Raw genomic sequence first — 27,416 nt, forward strand, 5'->3', positions numbered from 1 at the left:
TTATATGTGCGTATATGAGAAAAAAATAAAAAACTGTTTATAGCTGCCATTTTCAAAAGTACTTCACCTTTTACCTCCTGGCCCTCAAAACTACTGGTATTTTCCAGCCTCCACCCTTGGAGAGCTCCTCTCTCCAGGGTCCTTAGCACTTGGAAAGATTAGGCTGGGTGTGCACAGTCTGTACCCTGCTCCTAGGCAAAGATACCTGATATGCAAGAGACGACAAACCATGAAACAGAAGCCAAACTAGAGATTTCAAAAATTCTAAAGATGGGGAAATATTTATGAGGAGCAAACAAATTATTTCTCTAAAGATCATGGTAAAGTTTTTTCAAATAGCCAAATATCCAAATACCAGCTTTCTCTGCTCCCAAGTGTATTTTGAATACTGAAATCCACGTTTCGTTTCATGTATGCATATAAGAAAACCTAGGCTTTTTTGTACAGAGGAAATAAGGATTAAAAAAAGCCGTGACCAAATCCCAAATACAAGGGCCTGCCGCGTAACCCCACGGTCAGGAGTTACCGCCGTCTAGGTTCGGCACGGAGCCCTTTTCTTGAGGCACCATGCGTCCCAGGAACCGGAAGCGAAGGTGTGTGTTTTCGGGTTGGCAGCCCTGTGGCACTCCTACTCCTTTGTGAGGTAGGTTTTTCCTCTGTCGCCAGTCACTCTGACCCACTACTAGGTGACCCTGTAGGCTCCTGTCCCAGAGTCTAAGGGCGTTGCTCCTGCTGTCTTGCGCACTTCTGGTCTGTCCGCTCTCCCAGAGTGGGGGACTTCTCTAGTCGGGGAAGCCGCAGCTGCTGCTCACCGGGCCGCAGCTGTATTCTGGACGGCCAGGTAGGTGGGGTGGACCTGTGTCTCTTGGTGGATTTACAGGTAAAAATCACGTGAATCTTCGCTAAGCAAAAGTGTGGTTCTTAGGTCAGCAGCGTCAGCTTCATTTGGGAATTTATAAAAAATGCAGTCACCATCGCCATGGATGCCCAGGGTCGTACCCAGCATAGTTAGCCTGAGGCTAAATGCCCCGCTCCCATCCCCTTCAGTGTCCGCTCTCCATGGTCCCCTTTGTTGTTGTTTTCTTCTTCTTTTTTTTTTTTTTTTAATTCTCCGTCTTCGGCCGCATCTGCCACCACCACTCCCTAACGTCAAGACTCGCTCTACCACGCAACACACCCAGACGCTACAGTCAGGTTGAGCTCATGAGGCCTCAGTCACCCCTCGGCCTGATGTGTATTTACCTGAGCTGTTTCAGAAGGGCTTGGCATTTCAATTAAAATTAATTAAAACTAAAATAAAAAGTTCACTTCCTTAGTTGCACTAGTCCTGTGTTCAGTACTAAATAACCACATGGGGCTAGTGGCTACCATATTGGACTGTGGAGAAAGAGAACATGGTGCTGCTCAAGAATATGTACAAGACATAATCATCTGTGTGTGTCCTCAATGATCAGTGTCATATGCCAGAAGGAACAAGAAAACAAAATACATAGTGTCTACCCATAGATTTAAACTCTAACATGGGAGACAGTTTTAAATAAATAATGAAAAACCAGGGACACTAACCAAGGAATTGGGTGGTAGTTGTTAGGTGCCCTTGAGTCAGCTTTGACTCATAGGGGTACCATGCACAACAGAATAAAACACTGCCCGGTCCTGTGCCATCCTCCAAATTGTTATGTTTGAGCCCATTGTTGCAGCCACTGTGTTAGTCCATCTCATTGAGGGCCTTCCTTTTTGTCGTTGACCCTCTGTTTTAACAAACATGGTGTCCTTCTCCAGGGACTGGTCCCTTTTGATAACATGTTGAAAGTATGTGAGACAAAGTCTCACCATCCTCACTTCCAAGGAGCAATCTGGCTGTATTTCTTCTGGCTGTCCATGGTATATTCAGTATTCTTTGCCAACACCATAATTCAAAGGCATAAATTCTTCTTCGGTCTTCCTTATTCATTGTCCAGCTTTTGCCTACATATTAAAAAAAAAGACGATTGCAAATATCATCATTTGGGTCTGGTGCACCTTAGTCCTCAAAGTAACATCTTTTCTTTGTAACACTTTAATGGGGTCCTTTGCAGCAGATTTGCACAGTGCAATGTGTCATTTGGTTTCCTGACTGCTGCCCAAGTAAAATGAAATCCTTGACAATGTCCATGTTTTCTCCATTTACCATGATGTTGCTTATTGGTCCAGTTGTGAGGACTTTTGTTTTCTTTATGTTGAGGTGTAATCCATATTGAAGGCTTTAATCTTCATCAGTACGTGGTCCAAGCCCTCTTCGTTTTCAGCAAGCAAGGTTGTGACATCTGCACATCCCAAGTTGTTAATGAGTCTTCCTCCAGCCATGATGCCATGTTCTTCTTCATATAGCGCAGCTTTTCAGATTATTTGCTCAGCATACAGATTGAATAGGTATGGTGAAAGGATACAGCCCTGACACACACTTTTCTTGATTTTAAACCATGCACTATCCCCTTGCTCTATTCAAATGACTGCATCGTGGTCTATGTACAGGTTCAACATGAGCACAATTTAAAAAAGAAAAAAAGCCAAACCCGTTGCTGTGGAGTCGATTCCAACGCTTAGTGACCCTAAAGGACAGAGTAGAACTACCCCATAGGGTTTCCAAGGAGCGTCTGGTGGATTTGAACTGCTGACCTTCTCGTTAGCAGCCATAGCGCTTAACCACTACGCCACCAGGATTTCCATGAGCACAGTTAAGTGTTCTGGAATTCCCATTCTTTGCAATGTTACCCATAATTTCTTATGATCCACACAGTCAAATGCCTTTGCATAGTCAAAAACACAGGCAAGCATCTGTCTGGTGTTTTCTGATTTCAGCCACGGTCCATCTGACATCAGCAGTGATATCCCTCATTCCATGTCCTCTTCTGAATTCGGCTTGAATTTCTGGCAGTTCCCTGTCAATGTACTGCTGCAGCTGTTTTAGAATGATCTTCAGCAAAATTTTACTTGTGTGTGATAATAATATTGTTCGATAATTTCTGCATTCTTTTGGATCACGTTTCTTTGGAATGGGGACAAATATGAATCTCTTGTTGGTTGGCCAAGTAGCTGCCTTCCAAATTTCTTGTCATAAACGAGTGAGCATCTCCAGTGCTGCATCCCTGTGTTGAAACATCTCAATTGATATTCCGTCAACTCCTGGAGCGTTGTGTTTTGCCAATGCCTTCAGTGCAGCTTGGACTTCTTCCTTCAGTACCATCAGTTCTTGATCATATGCTACCTCCTGAAATGTTTGAACAGCGACCAATTCTTTTTGGTACAGTGATTCTGTGTATTTCTTGCGTCTTTTTTTTTTGTTGTTGTGTGTGTGTGCTTTATGTGAAAGCACAATATAAGTCAGTTTCTCATTAAAAAAAACTTACATTGTTATGTGGCCCTAGTTGCTCTCCCTGCTATGTGACAGCACACTTCTTCTTTCCACCATGTATTTCCTGTGTCCATTCAACCAGCTCCTTTCACCCTCTGCCATCTTATCTTGCCTCCAGACAGCAGCTGCCCACATAGTCTTATGTGTCTACTTGGTAAGCTAAGAAGCATATTCCTCACCAGTATCATTTTATGTCTTATAGTACAGTCTAATCTTTTTCTGAAGGGTTGGCTTCGAGAATGGTTTTAGTTTTGGGCTAAAAGAGAGTCCGGGGGGCCATGACATCTGAGGTCCCTCCAGTCTCAGACCATTAAGTCTGGTCTTTTTTACTAGAATTTGAGGTCTGCATCCCACTTTTCTCCTGCTCCATCAGATTCTCTGTTGTGTTTCCTGTCAGGGCAGTCATTGGTGGTAGCCGGGCGCCATCTTGTTCTTCTGGTCTCACGTTGATGGAGTCTTTCATTTATGTGGCCCTTTCTTTCTCTTGGGCTCGTATTTTCCTTGTGTCGTTGGTGTTCTTCATTCTCCTTTGTTCCAGGTGGGTTGAGACCAATGTCTTCCCATCTGCTTTTGATGCTCCCTACATCATTCAGTATTATGCCCATAAACCAAAAAACCAAACCCAGTGTCGAGTCAATTCCGACGCGAAGTGACCGTATAGGACAGAGTAGAACTGCCCCATAGAGTTTCCAAGGAGTGCCTGGCGGATTCGAACTGCCCACCCTTCAGTTAGCAGCCGTAGCACTTAACCACTGCACCACCAGAGTTTCCATTATGCCCATAGAATCCTTCAAAATTGCAACTTGAAGCTTGAATTCTTTCTTTAGTTCTTTCCGCTTGAGAAATGCCAAATGTATTCTTCCCTTTTGGTTATCTAACTCCAGGTCTTTGCAGGTTAAACTGCCTGAAAAGGAGAATTATTTAAGTGAAGATTCAGAGAATTCATTTTATTTAGCTACATGCATGGTCGTGTAGGGCTGATATCATGTGGTGTGGGTGGGGGTGGAAGTGTATTTCAGATGGGAAAAATGAGTGTGTAAATCCCCGAGGCAGCAGAGAACCCAGTATTATCCATTCCTTGATGAAAGTCAGAGACGATTGAAGCAGAGAAAATAAAGTGTGTGTGGGTTGGAGGGAGTTGTGTGAGCCAGATTGAAGGAGGCAATGGCAGCAGCTTGTTTAGAACTATGCTGACTACTCTGGGCTTTTTGAAGGCCACTGGGCAGCCACTGATGGGCATTAAGCATTTCCTGTGCTGCATATAGATTTTAGATGAGACAACCATGGTTGAATGACATCACGCAGGAGCTTGTTATGAACAAGTTAAGGAAGACCATGAGGAGGCCTAGACATGAGATTGGTTGTGGATCAGGAAGAGATGGTTCAGTGATATGAAATAAATGTAGATGGTTCAAAGGGCATCTGTTTATAGAATGCTCATTCCTTGAGTTATAGGCTATAAATCAGTGAATGCTTCTCATACTTGAATAACAATGTGGATAACCCAGTAATCTTAAAATGCCAGTTTTGATTCAGCAATTCTGGGGTGGGGGTTGAGATTCTACATACTGAACAAGCTGCTCTTTTATGCTAGAAAGAATAAGTATAGAAATAAGGATATGAATTAATATTAGAGAGGGCTATTAGAGTAAATAATACAAGGAAGGATAATTCTTAAAGGGGAGACACTGGTGTAAAGATCATACAAGAGAGAGAACATTTACACTGATACGAAGAAATGAAAGAATAGGAGTGAGCTTGGAGGGAAAGCTGAGTGAAAAGAAACAGGGACAGAGGCAGGAGATGGCTCCATAGAGAAAACTTAATGATTTTCTGACTTATTTGTTGATCGATTTATTATAAAGATTAAAAGGCGAAGTGTTCAGGAATCCTCCCAGATTTCTCAAAAGCTTAGGGACTGGTGGTGTCATGGTATGAGAGCGAAGGGGTGGAGGGACTCAAGGGAGAGAAAGAAACGTTAATTGTTAAAACAATAGGAAAACTACCCAGTCACATTACAATGGTATAAATGAAGTGGAAAAAATTTTTAAAACGCAATAGAAGGGTTTTAACTGTACATAATTAAAAATGAATAAACCATGATGTATTCATTGACAAAACTTGAAAAGTATGCTCTTCCTGAAAATTCACCCATGTTAATATCAAATAACAGTGCACTTGTTGACCTATCAGGGACAAAGGTATGTAGGTGAACCCAAAACTTCAACATTGGACCCCTGACTCCCTGGAGGAAATCAGGCTCAAGTTTTCTAGCCTGGCCAGGCCTGGTTGCTTTTCATGCTCTGGAATAAGTAAATTCCTCCATCTCTGATGTTATTGCCAGAAAGAAGGAGCCCTTGGACCTGCATGGAGAATGTAGATGTATACTCTGGAAGGCTGGAGTCTGTTCTGCCTTAAGTGCAAATGCCGTCTGGGTGGAGCATTGCCCTGAGTCTGGAAGGAAGCCAAAAACCTGTCACGCCCTGCTTACTCAACACTGTTTTCTCCCCACCGTTCTTCCATTTCAGGTCTCAAGTATAGTCTAGTCCAGGCAGCTGGATACCTACGCCAACCATCTCGCACGTCCATAAATCACAAGTAGGATTTCACCTGCCCTGACTGGTGTGTGGACCAAACATTATTCATCTGCTTCCAGACTCTGCTCTGCTTCCACTCCCATCTGTCTTACTGAAGTGACTTATTGGGCATAGAGACGACATTCTCTTAGATTTCTGGAAGCTGGAGCAAGGAAATGGTGAGTTCTCTGAAAACTGGGTTATTCTTACCATAAGTGGGTGAGGCTTGACATGAATTGTTGGGGGGCCAGCTGTGTGCTGTGGGACTATGGCTTCTCAATGAAGAATAAAGTTGGCAGAGTAGGCCAAGGAACTGAGCCTTAGGAGGCATCCTAAGGCCCTACTCCACTATTGCTGGGCCCTTGTCTATACACATGTGGCTTTTCAAGATTTGAATGCCTGAGGTTATTTTCCTTATGGGACTCTCAGATCTGGCCGCCTGGGGTGTTAACATCCCCACTCTGGGCTTTGGTGCTGTGTGTCGAATGACAGAGTCTCCTGACCAGAGCCTGAAGATGGAGCAGCTCTGGCTGTGGATGCTGAGACCCAGCCCTCCACAGCCATCCTGGTCCCATCTCTCTTTTAACAGTTTTCTTGACCCCCCTCAGGGACTAGAGCGTTTTCTCTGCAGTTCTAAAAGTATAGTTCCACCTCTCCCATTGTGTTAAGAGTTAGAAGAGAGGGAAGAGAATTCATAGGGGAAAGCTCTGAATGTTCATGGCATCCTGGGTGGTGGTGGTACTCTCCTGACGTCACCAAAGGTATGAAGCTGAGGACAGTGAGTCCACTGGATCCTCTCTGGGGTCTTCACAGCCATTTTCCCCCCAGCGGGGAATGCCTTTGCCTTGAGGCTTTTAGGTGTATGGAAAGTGTGAATCCCCATGTAGGTCCTTGTCTTCCCACGCATGCGTAGAGCTGGTATTTAAGCCCTATGTTCTCCATAGTCGTGAATTAGAATCTAAAGTTTAAGTGTTCTTTTTTGCTAACCCACTGCTGTTGAGTCCATTCCAACTTATAGCAACCCTATAGGACAGAGTAGAACTGCTCCCTAGGGTTTCCAAGGCTGTAAATCTTCATGGGAACAGACTGCCACATCTTTCTCCTGTGGAGCGGCTGGTGGGCTCAAACTGCTGAGCTTTTGGTTAGCTGCCAGGCTCTTTAACCACTGCACCGCCAGGGCTTCTTTCTTTTTTGCCAGAGAAGCTCAACATATGAGATGTGTGTATTTAAGTTCTTGGGTTTACAATTCCCACTGGAAGAAAATTGCTAGATCATTTGGTGTGTTTCTACCGAGAATTTTTCAATTTAATGGATATAAACTTCTCAAACACTGAGGAATGCCTATTTTAACATGTAAAAGTTACTCTAAAGCTTAGTTAAATCTTCAGAAGGTTCTTAAATACTTTTACTACATTTAATAAGTCATACCAGAACTCCTAATTTGTTCAATATTTTAGCCATTTTAGAAACATTCTCCTGGCAGAGATAAAATGGATGTACAGACTCTGATATCCCTGATTACTGTGTTTTGAAAGAGCTCTAATTTATATATTGTGATTTGTACAAGTGTATTCAACTATTTAATAGAAGTTGGGCCCTAAATGATTAAAGTTGAAATGGTTTTATTAATATTGTTGTGTGCCATCGAGTCAATTCTAACTCATAGCAACCCTGATTCCGGCTCATAACGACCCTGTAAGACAGAGTGGAACTACCCCATAGGATTTCCAAGGCCATGATCTTTACAGAAGCAGACTCCCACATCTTTCTCCAGTGTAGCAACTTGTGTGGTCAAATGTGAATTCCTAGTAAAAACACTTAATATCTCTTTTGACTTTTATCATTTTTAAAAGTATAATACATACAGTTTACTGAACTTATCCCCCATGTGTCTGTCAGTTTGTCATACTGTGGGGGCTTGTGTGTTGTGCTGTGATGCAGAAAGCTATGCCACTGGTATTCGAATACCAGCAGGGTCACCCATGGAGGACAGGTTTCAGCTGAGATTCCAGACTAAGACAGACTAGGAAGAAGGACCTGGCAGTCTACTTCTGAAAAGCATTAGCCAGTGAAAACCTTATGAATACCAGTGGAACATTCTCTGATATATTGCTGGAAGATGAGCCCCCCAGGTTGGAAGCCACTCAAAAGATGACTGGGGAAGAGCTGCCTCCTCAAAGTGGAGTTGACCTTAATGATGTGGATGGAGTAAAGCTTTCAGGACCTTCATTCCCTGATGTGGCATGACTCAAAATGAGAAGAAACAGCTGCAAACATCCGTTGATAATCGGAGCCTGGAATGTACGAAGTATGAATCTAGGAAAATTGGAAATCATCAAAAATGAAATGGAACGCATAAACATCGATATCCTAGGCATTAGTGAGCTGAAATGGACTGGTATTGGCCATTTTGAATTGGACAGTTTTATAGTCTACTACGCTGGGAATGACAACTCGAAGGAATGGTGTTGCATTCTTTGTCAAGAAGAACGTTTCAATATCTATCCTGAAGTACAACGCTGTGAGTGATAGGATAATATCCATATGCCTACAAGGAAGACCAGTTAATATGACTATTATTCAAATTTATCAGCTGCTATAGTCTGAAATTGATCGAACATGCAATCAAGATGCATTGATAATTACTGCTGATTTGGAATGCGAAAGTTGGAAACAAAGAAGAAGAATCAGTAGTTGGAAAATAAGGCCTTGGTGATAGAAACAATGCTGGAGATCAAATGATAGAATTTTGCAAGACCAATGACTTCTTCATTGCAAATACCTTCTTTCACCAACATAAACGGCGACTGTACACATGGACCTGGGTGGATGGAACACACAGAAATCAAATTGACTACATCTGTGGAAAGAGATGATGGAAAAGCTCAATATTATCAGTCAGAAAAAGGCCAGGGGCTGACTGTGGAACAGACTATCAATTGCTCATATGTAAGTTCAAGCTGAAACTGAAGAAAATCAGAGCAAGTCCATGAGAGCCAAAATATGACCTTGAGTACATCCCACCTGAGTTTAGAGACCATCTGAAGAACAGATTTGACGCATTGAACACTGGTGACCGAAGACCAGACGAGTTGTGGAATGACATCAAGGACATCATCCATGAAGAAAGCAAGAGGTCACTGAAAAGACAGGAAAGAAAGAAAAGACCAAGATGGATGTCAGAGGAGACTCTGAAACTTGCTCTTGAGCATCAAGCAGCTAAAGCAAAAGGAAGGATTGATGAAGTAAAAGAACCGAACAGAAGATTTCAAAGGGCCTCTCGAGAAGACAAAGTAAAGTATTATAATGACGTGTGCAAAGAGCTGGAGATGGAAAACCAAAAGGGAAGAAACATGCTCAGCGTTTCTCAAGCTGAAAGAACTGAAGAAAAAACTCAAGCCTCGAGTTGCAATAGTGAAGGATTCCATGGGGAAAATATTAAATGACATAGGAAGCATCAAAAGAAGATGGAAGGAATACACAGAGTCATTATACCAAAAAGAATTCGTTGAAGTTCAAACATTTCAAGAGGTGGCGTATGATCAGGAACCGATGGTACTGAGGGAAGAAGTCCAAGCTGCTCTGAAAGCATTGGCAAAAAACAAGGCTCCAGGAATTGATGGAATATCAACTGAGATGTTTCAACAAACAGATGCAGCACTGGAGGTGCTAACTCTTCTATGCCAAGAAATATGGAAGACAGCTTCCTGGCCAACTGACTGGAAGAGATCCATATTTATGCCTATTCCCAAGAAAGGTGATCCAACCGAATGTGGAAATTCTCACACGCAAGCAAAATTTTGCTGAAGATCATTCAAAAGCGGCTGCAGCAGTATATCGACAGGGAAATGCCAGAAATTCAGGCCCGTTTCAGAAGAGGACACGGAACCAGGGATATCATTGCTGATGTCAGATGGATCCTGGCTGAAAGCAGAGAATTCCAGAAGGACGTTTACCAAAAACCAAACCCAGCGCCGTCGAGTCATTCTGACTCATAGCGACCCTATAGGTCAGAGTAGAACTGCCCCATAGAGTTTCCAAGGAGCGCCTGGTGGATTCGAACTGCTGACCCTTTGGTTAGCAGCTGTAGCACTTAACCACTACACCACCAAGGTTTCCGAAGCATGTTTACCTGTGTTTTATTGACCATGCAAAGGCATTCGACTGTGTGGATCATAACAAACTATGGATAACGTTGCGAAGAATGGGAATTCCAGAACACCTAATTGTGCTCATGAGGAGCCTTTACATAGATCAAGAGGCAGTTGTTTGGACAGAACAAGGGGACAATGATTGGTTAAAAGTCAGGAAAGGTGTACGTCAAGGTTGTATTCTTTCACCATACCTATTTAATGTGTATGCTGAACAAATAATACTTGAAGCTGGACTATATGAAGAACGGGGCATCAGATTGCAGGAGGACTCATTAACAACCTGCATTATGCAAATGACACAACCTTGCTTGCTAAAAGTAAAGAGTACCTGAAGCACTTACTAATGAAGATCAAAGACCACAGCCTTCAGTATGGATTGCACCTCAACATAAAACAAAAATCCTCACAACTGGACCAATGAGCAACATCATGATTAACGGAGAAAAGATTGAAGTTGTCAAGGATTTCATTTTACATGGATCCACAATCAACAGTCGTGGAAGCAGCAGTCAAGAAATCAAAAGATGCATTGCATTGGGCAAATGTGCTGCAAAGGACCTCTTGAAAGTGTTGAAGAACAAAGATGTCACCTTGAAGACTAAGGTGCGCCTGACCCAAGCCATGGTATTTTCAATCACATTATATGCATGTGAAAGCTGGACAATGAATGAGGAAGACTGAAGAAGAGTTGATGCCTCTGAATTGTGGTGTTGGCGAAGAAAATTGAATATACCATGGACTGCCAAAAGAATGAACAAATCTGTCTTAGAAGTAGTACAATCAGAATGCTCCTTAGAGGCAAGGATGGCGAGACTGCGTCTTACATACTTTGTACATGTCGTCAGGAGGGATCAGTCCCTGGAGAGGGACATCATGCTTGGCAGAGTACAGGTTCAGTGGAAAAGAGGAACACCCCCAACGAGGTGGATCGACACAGTGGCTGCAACAATGAGCTCAAGGATAACAATGATTGTAAGGATGGCATAGGACTGGGCAGTGTTTTGTTCTGTTGTGCATAGGGTCACTATGAGTTGGAACTGACTCGACGGCACCTAACCACAACAACTATGTATTAAAAATTTGAGGTACACAGATTTAATGGTCTGACTGAGACTAGAAGGCCCCCGGAGGTCATGGTCCCCAGACCTTCCGTTAGGCCAAGACTGGAACCATTCCCAAAGCCAACTTTTCAGATGGATTGGACTGGACTGTAAGACAGAAAATGAAACTGGTGAGGAGTCAGCTTCTTGGCTTAAGGAAACACATGAGACTATGTGGGCAAATCCTATCTGGAGGGGAGATGAGAAGGCAAAGGGGGACAGAAGCTGGCTGAATGGACATGGGGAATACAGGGTGGAGAGAAGGAGTGTGCTGTCTCATTAGCAAGAGAGCAACTAGGAGTACATAGCGAGGTGCATATAAATTTCCATCTGAGAGACTGACTTGATTTATAAACTTTCACTTAGGGCACAATAAAAATTTCGAGGTACATACAGTGGTTCTTTTTTTTTTTTTTTTTTTTAAGCTTCAAGTGAACGTTTACAAATCCAATCAGTCTGTCACATATAAGTTTACATACATCTCACTCCCTACTCCCACTTGCTCTCCCCCTCTTGAGTCGGCCTTTTCAGTCTCTCCTTTCGTGACAATTTTGCCAGCTTCCCTCTATATCCTCCCATCCCCCCTCCAGACAAGAGTTGCCAACACAATCTCTCAAGTGTCCACCTGATATAATTAGCTCACTCTTCATCAGCGTCTCTCTCCCACCCGCTGACCAGCCCCTTTCATGTCTGATGAGTTTCTTCGGGGATGGTTCCTGTCCTGTGCCAACAGAAGGTCTGGGGACGATGGCCGCCGGGATTCCTCTAGTCTCAGTCAGACCATTAAGTTTGGTCTTTTTATGAGAATTTGGGGTCTGTATCCCACTGATCTCCTGCTCCCTCAGGGGTCCTCTGCTGTGCTCCCTGTCAGGTCAGTCATCTATTGTGGCCGGGCACCAACTAGTTCTTCTGGTCTCAGGATGATGTAGGTCTCTGGTTCCTGTGGCCCTTTTTGTCTCTTGGGCTCTTAATTGTCGTGTGACCTTGGTGTTCTTCATTTTCCTTTGCTCCAGGTGGGTTGAGACCAATTGATGCATCTTAGATGGCCGCTTGTTAGCATTTAAGACCCCAGACGCCACATTTCTAAGTGGGATGCAGAATGATTTCATAATAGAATTATTTTGCCAATTGACTTAGAAGTCCCCGCAAACCATGTTCCCCAGACCCCCGCCCTTGCTCCGCTGAGCTTTGAAGCATTCATTTTATCCCGGAAACTTCTTTGATTTTGATCCAGTCCAATTGAGCTGACCTTCCATGTATTGAGTGTTGTCTTTCCGTTCACCTAAAGCAGTTCTTATCTACTGATTAATCAATAAAAAACCCTCTCCCACCCTCCCTCCCTCCCCGCCTCGTAACCACAAAAGTATGTGTTCTTCTCAGGTTTACTATTTCTCAAGATCTTATAATAGTGGTCTTATACAATATTTGTCCTTTTGCCTCTGACTAATTTCACTCAGCATAATGCCTTCCAGGTTCCTCCACGTTATGAAATGTTTCACAGATTCGTCACTGCTCTTTATCGATGCGTAGTATTCCATTGTGTGAATATACCACAATTTATTTACCCATTCATCCGTTGATGGACACCTTGGTTGCTTCCAACTTTTTGCTATTGTAAACAGAGCTGCAATAAACATGGGTGTGCATATATCTGTTTGTATGAAGGCTCTTGTATCTCTAGGGTATATTCCTAGGAGTGGGATTTCTGGGTTGTATGGTAGTTCTATTTCTAACTGTTTAAGATAACGCCAGATAGATTTCCAAAGTGGTTGTATCATTTTACATTCCCACCAGCAGTGTATAAGAGTTCCAATCTCTCCGCAGCCTCTCCAACATTTATTATTTTGTGTTTTTTGGATTAATGCCAGCCTTGCTGGTGTGAGATGGAATCTCATCGTAGTTTTAATTTGCATTTCTCATGTGGCTAATGATTAAGAGCATTTTCTCATGTATCTGTTGGCTGCCTGAATATCTTCTTTAGTGAAATGTGTGTTCATATCCTTTGCCCACTTTTTGATTGGGTTGTTTGTCTTTTTGTGGTTGAGTTTTGACAGAATCATGTAGATTTTAGAGATCAGGCGCTGGTCGGAGATGTCATAGCTGCAAATTCTTTCCCAGTCTGTAGGTGGTCTTTTTACTCTTTTGGTGAAGTCTTTAGATGAGCATAGGTGTTTGATTCTTAGGAGCTCCCAGTTATCGGGTTTCTCTTCATCATTTTTGGTAATGTTTTGTATTCTGTTTATGCCTTGTATTAGGGCTCCTGGGGTTGTCCCAATTTTTTCTTCCATGATCTTTATCGTTTTAGTCTTTATGTTTAGGTCTTTGATCCACTTGGAGTTAGTTTTTGTGCATGGTGTGAGGTATGGGTCCTGTTTCATTTTTTTGCAAATGGATATCCAGTTATGCCAGCACCATTTGTTAAAAAGGCTATCTTTTCCCCAATTAATTGACACTGGTCCTTTGTCAAATATCAGCTGCTCGTACATGGATGGATCTATGTCTGGATTCTCAATTCTGTTCCATTGGTCTATGTGCCTGTTGTTGTACCAGTACCAGGCTGTTTTGACTACTGTGGCTGTATAATAGGTTCTGAAATCAGGTAGAGTGAGGCCTCCCACTTTCTTCTTCTTTTTCAGTAGTGCTTTGCTTATCCGGGACTTCTTTCCCTTCCATATGAAATTGATGATTTGTTTCTCTATCCCCTTAAAATATGACATTGGAATTTGGATCGGAAGTGCATTAAATGTATAGATGGCTTTTGGTAGAATAGACATTTTTACTATGTTAAGTCTTCCTATCCATGAGCAAGGTATGTTTTTCCACTTAAGTATGTCCTTTTGAATTTCTTGTAGTACAGCTTTGTAGTTTTCTTTGTATAGGTCTTTTACATCCTTGGTAAGATTTATTCCTAAGTATTTTATCTTCTTGGGGGCTACTGTGAATGGTATTGATTTGGTTATTTCCTCTTCGGTGTTCTTTTTGTTGATGTAGAGGAATCCAAGTGATTTTTGTATGTTTATTTTATAACCTGAGACTCTGCCAAACTCTTCTATTAGTTTCAGTAGTTTTCTGGAGGATTCCTTAGGGTTTTCTGTGTATAAGATCATGTCATCTGCAAATAGTGGTAACTTTACTTCCTCCTTTCCAATCCAGATACCTTTTATTTCTTTGTCTAGCCTAATTGCCCTGGCTAGGACTTCAAGCACGATGTTGAATAAGAGCGGTGATAAAGGGTATCCTTGTCTGGTTCCCGTTCTCAAGGGAAATGCTTTCAGGTTCTCTCCATTTAGAGTGATATTGGCTGTTGGCTTTGCATAGATGCCCTTTATTATGTTGAGGAATTTTCCTTCGATTCCTATTTTGGTAAGAGTTTTTATCATAAATGGGTGTTGGACTTTGTCAAATGCCTTTTCTGCGTCAATTGATAAGATCATGTGGTTTTTGTCTTTTGTTTTATTTATGTGATGGATTACATTAATGGTTTTTCTGATATTAAACCAGCCTTGCATACCTGGTATAAATCCCACTTGATCATGGTGAATTATTTTTTTGATGTGTTGTTGGATTCTATTGGCTAGAATTTTGTTGAGGATTTTTGCATCTATGTTCATGAGGGATATAGGTCTATAATTTTCTTTTTTTGTAATGTCTTTACCTGGTTTTGGTATCAGGGAGATGGTGGCTTCATAGAATGAGTTGGGTAGTATTCCGTCATTTTCTGTGCTTTGGAATACCTTCAGAAGTAGTGGTGTTAACTCTTCTCTGAAAGTTTGGTAGAACTCTGCAGTGAAGCCGTCCGGGCCAGGGCTTTTTCTTGTTGGGAGTTTTTTGGTTACCGTTTTCAATCTCTTTTTTTGTTATGGGTCTATTTAGTTGTTCTACTTCTGAATGTGTTAGTTTAGGTAGGTAGTGTTTTTCCAGGAATTCATCCATTTCTTCTAGGTTTTCAAATTTGTTAGAGTACAATTTTTCATAATAATCTGAAATGATTCTTTTAATTTCATTTGGTTCTGTGGTGATGTGGTCCTTCTCGTTTCTTATTCGGGTTATTTGTTTCCTTTCCTGTATTTCTTTAGTCAGTCTAGCCAATGGTTTATCAATTTTGTTAATTTTTTCAAAGAACCAGCTTTTGGCTTTGTTAATTCTTTCAATTGTTTTTCTGTTCTTAGTTCAGCTCTAATTTTTATTATTTGTTTTCTTCTGGTGCCTGATGGATTCTTTTGTTGCTCACTTTCTATTTGTTCCAGTTGTAGGGACAGTTCTCTGATTTTGGCTCTTTCTTCTTTTTGTATGTGTGCATTTATCGATATAAATTGGCCTCTGAGGGCTGCTTTTGCTGTGTCCCATAGGTTTTGATACGAAGTATTTTCATTCTCGTTGCTTTCTATGAATTTCCTTATTCCCTCCTTGATGTCTTCTATAACCCAGTCTTTTTTCAGGAGGGTATTGTTCATTTTCCAAGTATTTGATTTCTTTTCCCTAGTTTTTGAGTTATTGATCTCTAGTTTTATTGCCTTGTGGTCTGAGAAGATGCTTTGTAATATTTCGATGTTTTGGACTCTGCAAAGGTTTGTTTTATGACCTAATATGTGGTCTATTCTAGAGAATGTTCCATGTGCGCTAGAAAAAAAAGTATATTTTGCAGCAGTTGGGTGGAGAGTTCCGTATAAGTCAATGAGGTCAAGTTGGTTGATCGTTGTAATTAGATCTTCCGTGTCTCTATTGAGCTTCTTACTGGATGTCCTGTCCTTCTCCGAAAGTGGTGTGTTGAAGTCTCCTACTATAATTGTGGAGGTATCTATTTCACTTTTCAATTCTGTTAAAATTTGATTTATGTATCTTGCAGCCCTGTCATTGGGTGCATAAATATTTAATATGGTTATGTCTTCCTGTTCAATTGTCCCTTTTATCATTATATAGTGTCCTTCTTTATCCTTTGTGGTGGATTTAAGTCTAAAGTCTATTTTGTCAGAAATTAATATTGCTACTCCTCTTCTTTTTTGCTTATTGTTTGCTTGATATATTTTTTTCCATCCTTTGAGTTTTTGTTTGTTTGTGTCTCTAAATCTAACGTGTGTCCCTTGTAGGCAGCATATAGATGGATCATGTTTCTTTATCCAGTCTGTGACTCTCTGTCTCTTTATTGGTGCATTTAGTCCATTTACATTCAGCGTAATTATAGATAAATAAGTTTTTAGTGCTGTCATTTTGATGCCTTTTTATGTGTGTTGTTGACAATTTCATTTTTCCACATACTTTTTTGTACTGAGGCGTTTTTCTTAGTAAATTGTGAGATCCTCATTTTCATAGTGTTTGACTTTACGTGAGTTGAGTCGTTACGTTTTTCTTGGCTTTTATCTTGAGTTATAGAGTTGTTATACCTTTTTGTGGTTACCTTATTATTTACCCCTATTTTTCTAAGTAAAAACCTAACTTGTATCGTTCTATATCGCCTTGTATCACTCTCCATATGGCAGTTCAATGCCTCCTGTATTTAGTCCCTCTTTTTGATTATTGTGATCTTTTACCTATTGACTTCCATGATTCCCTGTTATGTGTAGTTTTTTTTTTAATTAATCTTAATTTGTTTGTTTTTGTGATTTCCCTATTTGAGTTGATATCAGGACGTTCTGTTTTGTGACCTTGTGTTGTGCTGATATCTGATATTATTGGTTCTCTGACCAAACAATATCCTTTAGTATTTCTTGTAGCTTTGGTTTGGTTTTTGCAAATTCTCTAAACTTGTGTTTATCTGTAAATATCTTAATTTCGCCTTCATATTTCAGAGAGAGTTTTGCTGGATATATGATCCTTGGCTGGCAGTTTTTCTCCTTCAGTGTTCTGTATATGTCATCCCATTCCCTTCTTGCCTGCATGGTTTCTGCTGAGTAAATGAACTTATTCTTATTGATTCTCCCTTGAAGGAAACCTTTCTTTTCTCCCTGGCTGCTTTTAAAATTTTCTGTTTATCTTTGGTTTTGGCGAGTTTGATGATAATATGTCTTGGTGTTTTTCTTTTTGGATCAATCTTAAATGGGGTTCAATGAGCATCTTGGATAGGTATCCTTTCATCTTTCATGATGTCAGGGAAGTTTTGTGTCAGGAGTTCTTCAACTATTTTCTCTGTGTTTTCTGTCCCCCCTCCGTGTTCTGGGACTCCAATCACCTGCAAGTTATCCTTCTTGATAGAGTCCCACATAATTCTTAGGGTTTCTTCATTTTTTTAAATTCTTTTATCTGATTTTTTTTCAGCTATGTTGGTGTTGATTCCCTGGTCCTCCAGATGTCCCAGTCTGCATTCTAATTGCTCGATTCTGCTTCCTATTGCGTTGTCTAATTCTGTAATTTTATTGTTAATCTTTTGGATTTCTACATGCTGTCTCTCTATGGATTCTTGCAACTTATTAATTTTTCCACTATGTTCTTGAATAATCTTTTTGAGTTCTTCAACAGTTTTATCAGTGTGTTCCTTGGCTTTTTCTGCAGTTAGCCTAATTTCATTTGTGATTTCTTGAAGCATTCTGTAAATTAGTTTTTTACATTCTGTATCTGATAATTCCAGGATTGTATCTTCATTTGGGAAAGATTTTGATTCTTTTGTTTGGGGGGTTGGAGAAGCTGTCATGGTCTGCTTCTTTAAGTGGTTTGATATGGATTGTTGTCTCCGAGCCATCACTGGGAAACTAGTTTTTCCAGAAAATCTGCTAAAAAAAATGCAGTCAGATCCCTATCAGAGGTCTCCCTCTGGCTCAGGCTATTCGGATGTTAATGAAGCCGCCTGGGGAGGGTGGGGGAGGGAACAGAGAGATAGGAGAGTAGCACCTCAGAATATAGCCAGAGTTGCTTGTCTTGCTTGGAATGACTATTATATCTGCGATTCCCGCGGGACGCGTCGCCTATGTGTGCTGGCTGTGTGGATATTGCCCCCGGGGGGTCTGGCCCGCTGGAGTCACGGTCAGATCCTCCGCTTCCAGCCCCACGCTCAGTGTCAAGGCTCCCCTGCTGGGACGGTGCACTCTCGACTCCAAAATCAGTCGCTGCCTCCCTGGGACTTCTCGTCCCTCCAGCCTTGTTGCCGTGCCGCCCTCGCGAACCGGTTGGGCCCCCTCCCGGGGTTAGTTCAGGTGCGTGGAGCAGCTCCCCGTGCTTGTGCCGTGACTGAGTGTCCCTGCTGGGACGCTGTTCTCCCCGCTCCAATACCAGTCGCTGCCTCCCGGGGACTTCTCCTACTGGCTGTGTCCCACGCCGCCCGCCTGAACCGGCTGGGCCCCCTCCTGGGGTTAGTTCAGGGGGGTGGAGCAGCTCTCCGTGTTTATGCCATACCTGCGTCCAGTCCAAATCCCTGTGGGACGGTTCCCCAGCTGGGACGCTGCTCTCCCCTTCCAAGACCAGTCACTGCCTCCCGGGGACTTCTCCTACCGGCTGCGTCCGACGCCGCCCGCGGAACCGTCTGGTCCCCCTCCCGGGGTTAAATCAGGGGGGTGGAGCAGCTCTCTGTGCTTGTGCTGTACCTGACTGGTACGCTGGCTCCAGGCTCTGAAAACAATCGCTGCTTCCCCGTATTAGTTTGTTCTCCGTCTCTAAATCTGTGTTTGTTGTTCCGGGTTTGTAGATTGTTATGTATTTGATCGATTCACTTGTTTTTCCGTGTCTTTGTTGTAAGAGGGATCCGAGGTAGCGTCTGCCTAGTCTGCCATCTTGGCTCCGCCCCCATACAGTGGTTCTTAATAACAAATGTGCACTACTTTACCACACTCATAAAAATATTATTACTGTATTATTATGTTAAACATGTTCTAGTGTATCTGGACGTGTTTTCTTTAATGGCTTTTTATGCATAGAAAGGTACGCTGTATATCCTAAGGCAAACATTTGGCTGACACTAGATACAAAGTGTACCAGCTATTGTATACAAGAGACATGAGATACATGTATTTCCTGGAAGAACCTGTTGTTTGGCTACATCTTGTTGCATATGCTATGTCTTGTTCTCCATTCAGAATTTGTGAACTCTAATATAACCTTATAGGACCACAGATGTATATTTGGTTGGATGTTGCCCAAACATATGTTATATGGCGGCACATGACTATATTTCGTATGATGAATGTTAGGGTTTTTGATGACTTTAAAATATGTAACCTTGCCCACTGCAGTGGAGGAGACTTGGATTTTGGCTATAGCGCAAAGTTTGTTGTGACATCATCATATCAGGATTGATTAGAGATGACATAGACAGCTCACTTCATTACTTCCCTGAGAAATGGAGTCTTTTTACTCTAAAGCTGTTCTATTTTAGCACCTGAAGTATAGTTTGGCATCCTTTTCTCTCCTCACTACAGAAGAAGCCAATGGATTGGTGCCATTATATTTCACAGAGGTCACTCCTACAGACCAGGGAATCCCATTGGTCAGGGTTTGGGAGTCATGGTTGTGTGCCTTTCAGAGGCTGCAAATGTGAGAGAATTTTGAGCACTAGTTTGTAACTCTCTGTTTTCTTGGCTTCCCAGGCAATTTAACAGATAAATCATCTGTGCTTCAGTTTACTTACAAAATCGTTTGTGGTGAAAAGTTTATATAACAACATTTGTCAGTTTAGCAAAACTTGCATGTATACCTTGGTCGGGTTGATTATTTTTATCATGTTGTGCAGTCATTACAAAATGGGATTCATAACCTCTTCTCAGTCAGCAAACTTAATGGCATGGTGCTCTTATTTTTGCAGAGATGGTGCTCTTTGTCATCTTACGGCATTGGACTATGCTTGTGTGAGGGTGTATGAGTTTATGTTTATTGAGGGGAGCAGTCACTAATAATTGCTTTACAGTTGCATCAGGTCTCAAAAATTGGGAATGATGGGGAGATCTGGATTCTTATGTTTCCTGTCTCACCTGAGCTTTTTTGTAACTTTTATTCCCTCTGCTTATCTCTGTGAAAGGGACAGAGAGAATGACAGAACAACGGAGTTTTTGACAAATAGGTGACTGATGTAAAAAGTCATAATTCTTCAAAACAGTGTTCTTTTTTCAGTGAGTGGAGTTGTCATCTCCTGATCTACAATTCAAGAAAATACGACAAGCTCAGGGGGTTACCTTGCCAGTATGTGCAGGCCCTTGCTCCTCCCATGGCTGTTAGGGGCAAAAGGAAAAACTGCCATTCTGCAGTGTTTCTCAGTGGTGAATACTTCATCCTACCTTCACTCTGCCTTATGTTTCATTGAGTGTTTTGGTGGGCCTTATTGAAAGAGATGTAATTGTTTCTTCACAAGAGTGTGAGGATCTGAGTTAGAGCATTTCTCTAATTTCTGCTGTTTTCTGTTACAGACCATAAAGGTAGAGAAGTAAGACTGTACTTGGTTGCAGACTGTGGTGAGAGTACCTATTTCACTGTGTTCGTCGCCTGTGAGACAGGATGCAATCAGTGAGGAAGTAAATGTAGTTAGTGAAGGAACAAGGCTGATGCCTATACTCTAGAGCAGGCCTTGGTAGAACACAGAACCTTGTGTCAAATTCCTATGAATTCCCAGTTCCCCAGGACTGTCACCCTCACCCTTTATTGTTGTACACACTGGAGTACATGGGACCTTGCTGATTCAGAATTTATGGGATATTTTAGGACCTAGTGGTTGTCGAGGATGTGGCCGTGGTCTTTAGCCAGGAAGAGTGGGCTTTGCTGGATCTTGCTCAGAGGAAACTGTACCAAGATGTGATGATGGAAACCTTCAGAAACTTGGCCTCAGTAGGTAAGAATGGCATGTTTTTTTTAAATGTTTGTTTATTCCTTTAGTGAACAAAATATTTTACTCACTGACTTTGCTCCAGTGTTTGGGCTAAGGGATGGGAATAAATTGTTAAATAAAATAGGCATGGCCCCTCGGTCTTTGGAACACACATATTCCGGCTTCCCCATAAATGTAAAGCTCTGTGTATTAAAGTGAGTTTTCATTTCTCTTGTGATTAAAAGCTCTGAAGCTCTTTAAGTGTTCTAAGTGTAAGCATTAGCTTCAGCATTCACTTTAGGGCACTGAGATATTTATGATTTGGGACCTTGTAAAGAGTTTTACTGTGTTTATTACAAGGACTCCTTGCCCTCAAGTCAATTTCTGACTCATAGCAACCCTATATGACAGAGTAGGACTGCCCCATAGGGTGTCCAAGGAGTGGCTTGTGGATTCAAACTGCTAGCCTTTTGGTTAGCATCCAAGCTCTTAACCAGCACACCATCAGGGCTCCCTTATTTCAAATATGGTATGATTATTTCCTGCAAATAAACTCACACGTGTCCATCTTAAGAGACCTTGAAGAACTAAGTATTGGCTCAGTGTCAAGGAAATGGTCATTGCTTTGCACTGTCGTCCCTCATGATAAGCGTTTCTCCATGAGCACCATGTCAGCTATACCAGTTTGTTTTCCCAGAGAAGTAAGGGAAAGATCTGAGGACAGTGGATATAGGACTCATCCAGGGCCACTGTGTCAGGAAGCACTGGGAAAGCAAGAATTTTTTGAAGGATCCGCCCTGCATGGGAGAAATGATATTTGAACCAGTTAGCTAAAAAAAAGTGTGTCTGTTTTGGTTTGAGGACACAACTTCACTGAACTTACTTTGCTAACTTTAACAATCCTCTCACACCTTTCTACTTAACTCTCCTAATCACACCTATTTATGTTACCATCACTCTCAATCCACATGGGGTAAATTGTTTTGTACCCATTGCCAAAGTGCTAAAACGGTGAAATGTGGCTCAGTCTTATCTTGTTCACATCAGGTTTTTTTCTTTTAATAATTTGTTTGTTTCATACTATGAACCTCTACTTGAATTTTTGGGTCAGTTTCTCAAAATCTTGATGAAGAAAACTTATCCAGTGAACACATAATGGCGCGATTCATGAAGAGTAACACGTGGTCCTCAATATTAGGAGAAATCTCCAAATCGTGTGGCAATAAAGATCAGCATAAAAACCAGGGGAGACATTTGAGGTGAGTGTCATTCAAATGAGAAAACAATGCCTCAGGAGAAAGTCATAAGGTATCAAGACATAAAAATACACACATATATTTAAAAAAAATCTGTTGCCATTGTGTTGATTCTGGCTCATAGCGAGTGTATAGGACAAAGTGGTACTGCCCCAGAGCATTTCCAAAGAGCAGCTGATGAATTTGAACTTTTGTTCTTTTGGTTAGCAGCCGAGCTCTTAACCACTGCACCACCAGGGCTCAATTATATATCTGTGTATATATAACAATATGTATGTGTGTGTGTGTGTGTGTGTATATACTAACATATATATGTATATATTGGAGCCCTGGTGGTGCAGTGGTTACAAGCTCAGCTGCTAACCAAAGGTCAGCAGTTTGAATCCACCTGCCACTCCTTGGAAACCCTTTGGGACAGTTTTACTCTGTCCTATAGGATCAATATGAGTTGGAATTGACAACAGTGGGTTTGGTTTTGTTTTATATTTTTATGTATATAAACTTAGCTGTAAAATTTTCCATTCAGAGAATGTTCACAATACAACATTTTCATAAATGTAAGTCAGATATCAAGTATTTCCAATGTTTTTCATTTGGACACAATTATCAGAAAGCCTCGCATTTTTTAAAAGCAGTGACAGTAGTGGTAGTATTTCTGCTGGATGATTTAAACTATGAAACATGAGAAGTCAGGACAAAAGCCATACACCTTCACTTCACCATACACATTTCACTGTGAAATGGGAACGAATTTATTTCCAACAGCATGTTGCCTATTTTTAACAGAATTCATACAGTAGAGAACCTCTGTGAAGGTAATGAAGACAATCAGTGTGGGAAATCCTTCAGCAAGATTCCAGATCTTACTGTGGTGAAAAGAAATCTTCCAGAAGTAGATGCTTCTGAATGCTGTGAGTGTGGAAAAGCCTTCATGAATTACTCATCACATAACTGTCATACCAGATCTCATACTGGATGCAGTACCTATCAGTGTAAGGAATGTGGGAAAGCCTGCAGATGTGCTTCTCACGTAACCAGTCCTGTGAGAACTCTGAATGGAAAGAAATACTATAAATGTAAGGTATGTAGGAAGGACTTCATTTGTATCTTAACCCTTAAGAATCCTGTGACGACACTCACTGGCGAGAAACTATATGAATGCGACGAGTGTGGGAAAGACTTCTGTAGTTTCTTAACCTTTTGGACACATATGAGAGGTCATAAGCATGTATGTAAAGAATGTTATAAAACCTGTAGCCATCAGTCATCCCTCATTTCACATAAAAAATTTCATAACAGAGATAAGGAATATCAATGTAAGGAATGTGAGAAAGGCTTTAGTCAGTCATCACACTTCACTACACATATAAGAAAACACAGTGGGCAGAGGCCTTATGAATGTAAGGAATGTGGGAAGGCATTTAAACAGTCCTCATCCCTCACTCAACGTATAAGGACTCACAGAGTGAGGCCTTATAAATGTAAAGAATGTGGGAAAGCCTTTAAGTCTTCCTCATACCTCACTCAACATGTAAGAACTCACAGTGGAGAGAGGCCTTATGAATGTAACCAGTGTGGGAAAGCCTTTCGTTATTCCTCAGTCCTCACTAAGCATAAAAGAACTCACAGCGGAGAGAAGCCTTATGAATGTAAGGAATGTGGGAAAGCTTTCAGTTGTTCCTCACACCTCACTTCACATATGAAAACTCACAGTGGAGAGAGGCCTTATGAATGTAAGCAATGTGGGAAAGCCTTTCGTTATTCCTCTGCCCTCACTACACATATAAGAACTCACAGTGGAGAGAGGCCATTTGAATGTAAGGAATGTGGGAAAGCCTTTAGTCAGGCCTCAGGCCTTACTACACATACAAGAACTCACAGTGGAGAGAGGCCTTTTCAATGTAGGGAATGTGGGAAAACCTTTAGTCGTTCCTATGACCTCTCTTTACACGTAAGAACTCACAGTGGAGAGAGGCCTTTTGAATGTAAGGAATGTGGGAAAGCCTTCAGTTGTTCCTCAGCCCTCACTACACATAGAAGAACTCACAGTGGCGAGAAGCCTTATGAATGTAAGGAATGTGGGAAAACCTTCAGTTGTTCTTCAGCCCTCACTACACACAGAAGAACTCACAGTGGAGAGAGGCCTTATGAATGTAAGGAATGTGGGAAGGCCTTCATTTGTTCCTCAGCCCTCACTACACATATAAGAACTCACAGTGGAGAGAGGCCTTATGAATGTAAGGAATGTGGGAAAGGCTTTAATCAGGCCTCACACCTCATTATGCATATAAAAACTCACAATGGAGAGAAACCTTACGAATGTAAGCAATGTGGGAAAGCCTTTAGGTGTTCCTCACAGCTCACTCTGCATATACGAACTCACAGTGGAGAGAGGCCTTATGAATGTAAGCAATGTGGGAAAGCCTTTTGTTATTCCTCAGTCCTCACTAAGCATAAAAGAACTCACAATGGAGAGAAGCCTTATGAATGTAACGCCTGTGGGAAAGCCTTCAGTTGTTCCTCAGCCCTCACTACCCATAGAAGAACTCACAATGGAGAGAGGCCTTGTTAATATAAGGAACGTGGGAAAGCTTTCAGTTGTTCCCTATTCTTAAGCTAATCTTATAAGAATTCGGAGTGGAGAGATTTCTTATGAATGTAAAGGATGTGAGTCTTTAGGGAAGCCTCAAATCTCAACTAGTCGTATAAGAGCTCAGAGTGAGTCAGAGACCTTATGAATGTAAGGAATGTGGGAATACTTTTAGGTGTTCCTCACAGCTTACTACGCATAGAAGAACTCACAGTGGAGAGACCTTATGAATGTAAGGAATGTGGGAATACTCTTAGGTGTTCCTCACAGCTTACTACGCATAGAAGAACTCAGTGGAGAGACCTTATGAAAATAAGGAAGAGGCCTTATGAATGAATGTAAGGAATATGGTAAAGCCTTTTTGTTTGTCACACCTCACTTGACACGTATGAGCTCAAAATGGAGAGACTACCTTATGTCAAAAGTGGAATGTTTCATCCTTACTGCTATAATTTCAAACAGCAAATTTCTCAAAGTCAGCGATTAAAGAACAAAGTTTCTCAGTGAGTATGAAAGCAGTGTTAACTCAAAGAAGGGGTCATTAGAGGTATTTTGTAGCTTTGGGAGAAGTGACATTTTCATTGTAACTGTGGGGCTGTCCTCATCAGTGTTTGTTACTTGCTCAGCCCAAGCTAAATTTTACCTTTCTTAAAATCTTTGGCTATTACGCATAGGATAGTACCCTGATGTAGTCTGTGGACTTTAGTTAACGGTAATGTATTAATATTGATTTGTCGATTGCAACAAATATACCACATGCCACAAGAATGCAAGATGCTAACTATAGGTGAAACACTTTGGGGGTGGAGGAGCAGGTACGTGTGGACTCAACTTTATGCACAATTTTTCTGAAAAATGTTTCTAAAATAAAGTATTTTAAAACAATTAAAAAATGTGGTATCCTATTTTTAAGTTTTTGCAACAAAGACTGCACAGTCTTTCAAAGTTACTTATATCTTGTTTTCCGTAAACTGACTAAACATCATTTGTTATTGTAGGTTTTTTTTTTACAATTTAATTTAAAAAAACATTGTGGTAAAAAACGTTTAGCGTAAACTGTTGTTTTAACCACCTTAAGTGTACAAATGCTTCGTTACATTGACAGTGTTGTGCAACCATCACCCCTATTTTAAAAAACTTTAATCACTCCAAACACAATCTCTGTACCAATTAAGCAATAACTGCCAAACCCCTCCCCCGCAAATCCTGTGGTAACCACTGATGAATCTTAGTGTCTCTGCATTTGCCTGTTCTGGACATTTCATATAAATGAAATCATATTTGTCCTTTGGTGTCCGACTTATTTCACTCATCAAAATGCCTTCAAGGTTCATGCATGTTGTAGCTTGTACCATAATTTCATTTCTCTTTATGGTTGAATAATATTCCAGTATATGTATATATCATGTTTTGTTTATTCATGTTTTGATGGGCACTTGGATTTTCACCTTTGTCTATTCTGAATAATATTTTTATGAACAGTAATGTAAAAAAAAAAAAAATTTTTTTTTTTCTGTTTGAGTCCCTGTTTTCAGTTCTTCTGGATACATACCTAGGAGTTGAATTGCTGGTCATAGGGTAGTTCTATGTGACTTTGTTTTTTATTTGTTGTAAAAAATGTATATTTAACTAAACATATGTGCTGAGGGTTACAATTGCCTGAAAAGTAATTATTAATGTTCATGGGAATAGCCCTTTGGGGCCAGAATAACATACTGTAAGGATTTAAATTATGACAGCACCCCACCAGTGCATCATCGGAGCATCCCAGACTATTCACGTGGCAGAAATGGGTGCCCAGAGTAAGAGGAGACGTGGAAGTCCCTGAAGGCCTAGACTGGGACCTGGGACACCTTAGTTTTTCCTGTTGCTCAAAGCAAGTCACTAAAGCAGTTGCTTATCAAGTCAACACTGACTTTTTGGGGAATGTATGTGTGTCAGAGTAGAACTGTACTCCTTAGGGATTTCAAGGCTGTGACCTTTCAGAAGATGATCTCCAGGTCTGTCATTCTGAGGCACCTCTGGGTAGGTTCAAACTGCCAACCTTTTGGTTAGTAGCTTAGTACCGAACAGATTGCACCACCCAGGGACTCCATGTACATATATCTATGTATGTATATACATATGTGTATATACACACACACACAGACACACTTGCCTTGAGCATTTGTCCCTGTGATAGGCTTGTGATCTCTCTCAGCCTCAGTTTCCTTATCTAGTAATGGGAATAAAAATAATTTTTACTTTTTAAAGTAAATGTGAAGATCCAGTAATCATATATGCAACTAAAAGAGTTTGAATAGGGCCTGGCACATAATCAGTGCTCACTAGGATATTTACTGTTTAGACCTGTGGGTGCAGGGCACTCTCTCTGGTTCACTTGTGTGTGTTGTTCAGCTCTTGCTACAGTGGCTGAGGCAGCTGTCCTTTGTGCTTTGGGTTGGCCAAGCTGGCTCTGCTCCTTGTGTCCCCTCAGCAGGCTAGGTGGGACATGCACTTTCCATTGAAATGACTGTGGCTTGAGACAGCGGTGAAAACATCCAAGAACCCTTAATGCCTGGGCTTATAAATACATACTGGCAAAAAGACCACAACAAAGGCCCAGCAGGCTACATGGATTCAGAAACT

At 41.3% G+C, this 27,416-nt stretch overlaps 1 protein-coding gene across 1 annotated transcript; it reads left to right on the forward strand.

Moving 5' to 3' along the window:
* Positions 1 to 554: 554 nt before the first annotated feature.
* Positions 555 to 26,257, forward strand: LOC100664556 (zinc finger protein 709-like). The gene is made up of 5 exons (XM_010593131.3): positions 555 to 643; positions 5,923 to 6,149; positions 20,840 to 20,966; positions 22,054 to 22,201; positions 22,985 to 26,257. Exons 2-5 carry the CDS (start codon positions 6,147 to 6,149, stop codon positions 24,768 to 24,770), a joined length of 2,064 nt encoding a protein of 687 aa, XP_010591433.1. The 5' UTR covers positions 555 to 643; positions 5,923 to 6,146; the 3' UTR covers positions 24,771 to 26,257.
* Positions 26,258 to 27,416: the final 1,159 nt, after the last annotated feature.

The sequence above is a fragment of the Loxodonta africana genome, chromosome 3, assembly GCF_030014295.1.
Source record: "Loxodonta africana isolate mLoxAfr1 chromosome 3, mLoxAfr1.hap2, whole genome shotgun sequence".
In the NCBI taxonomy this organism is placed as follows: domain Eukaryota; kingdom Metazoa; phylum Chordata; class Mammalia; order Proboscidea; family Elephantidae; genus Loxodonta; species Loxodonta africana.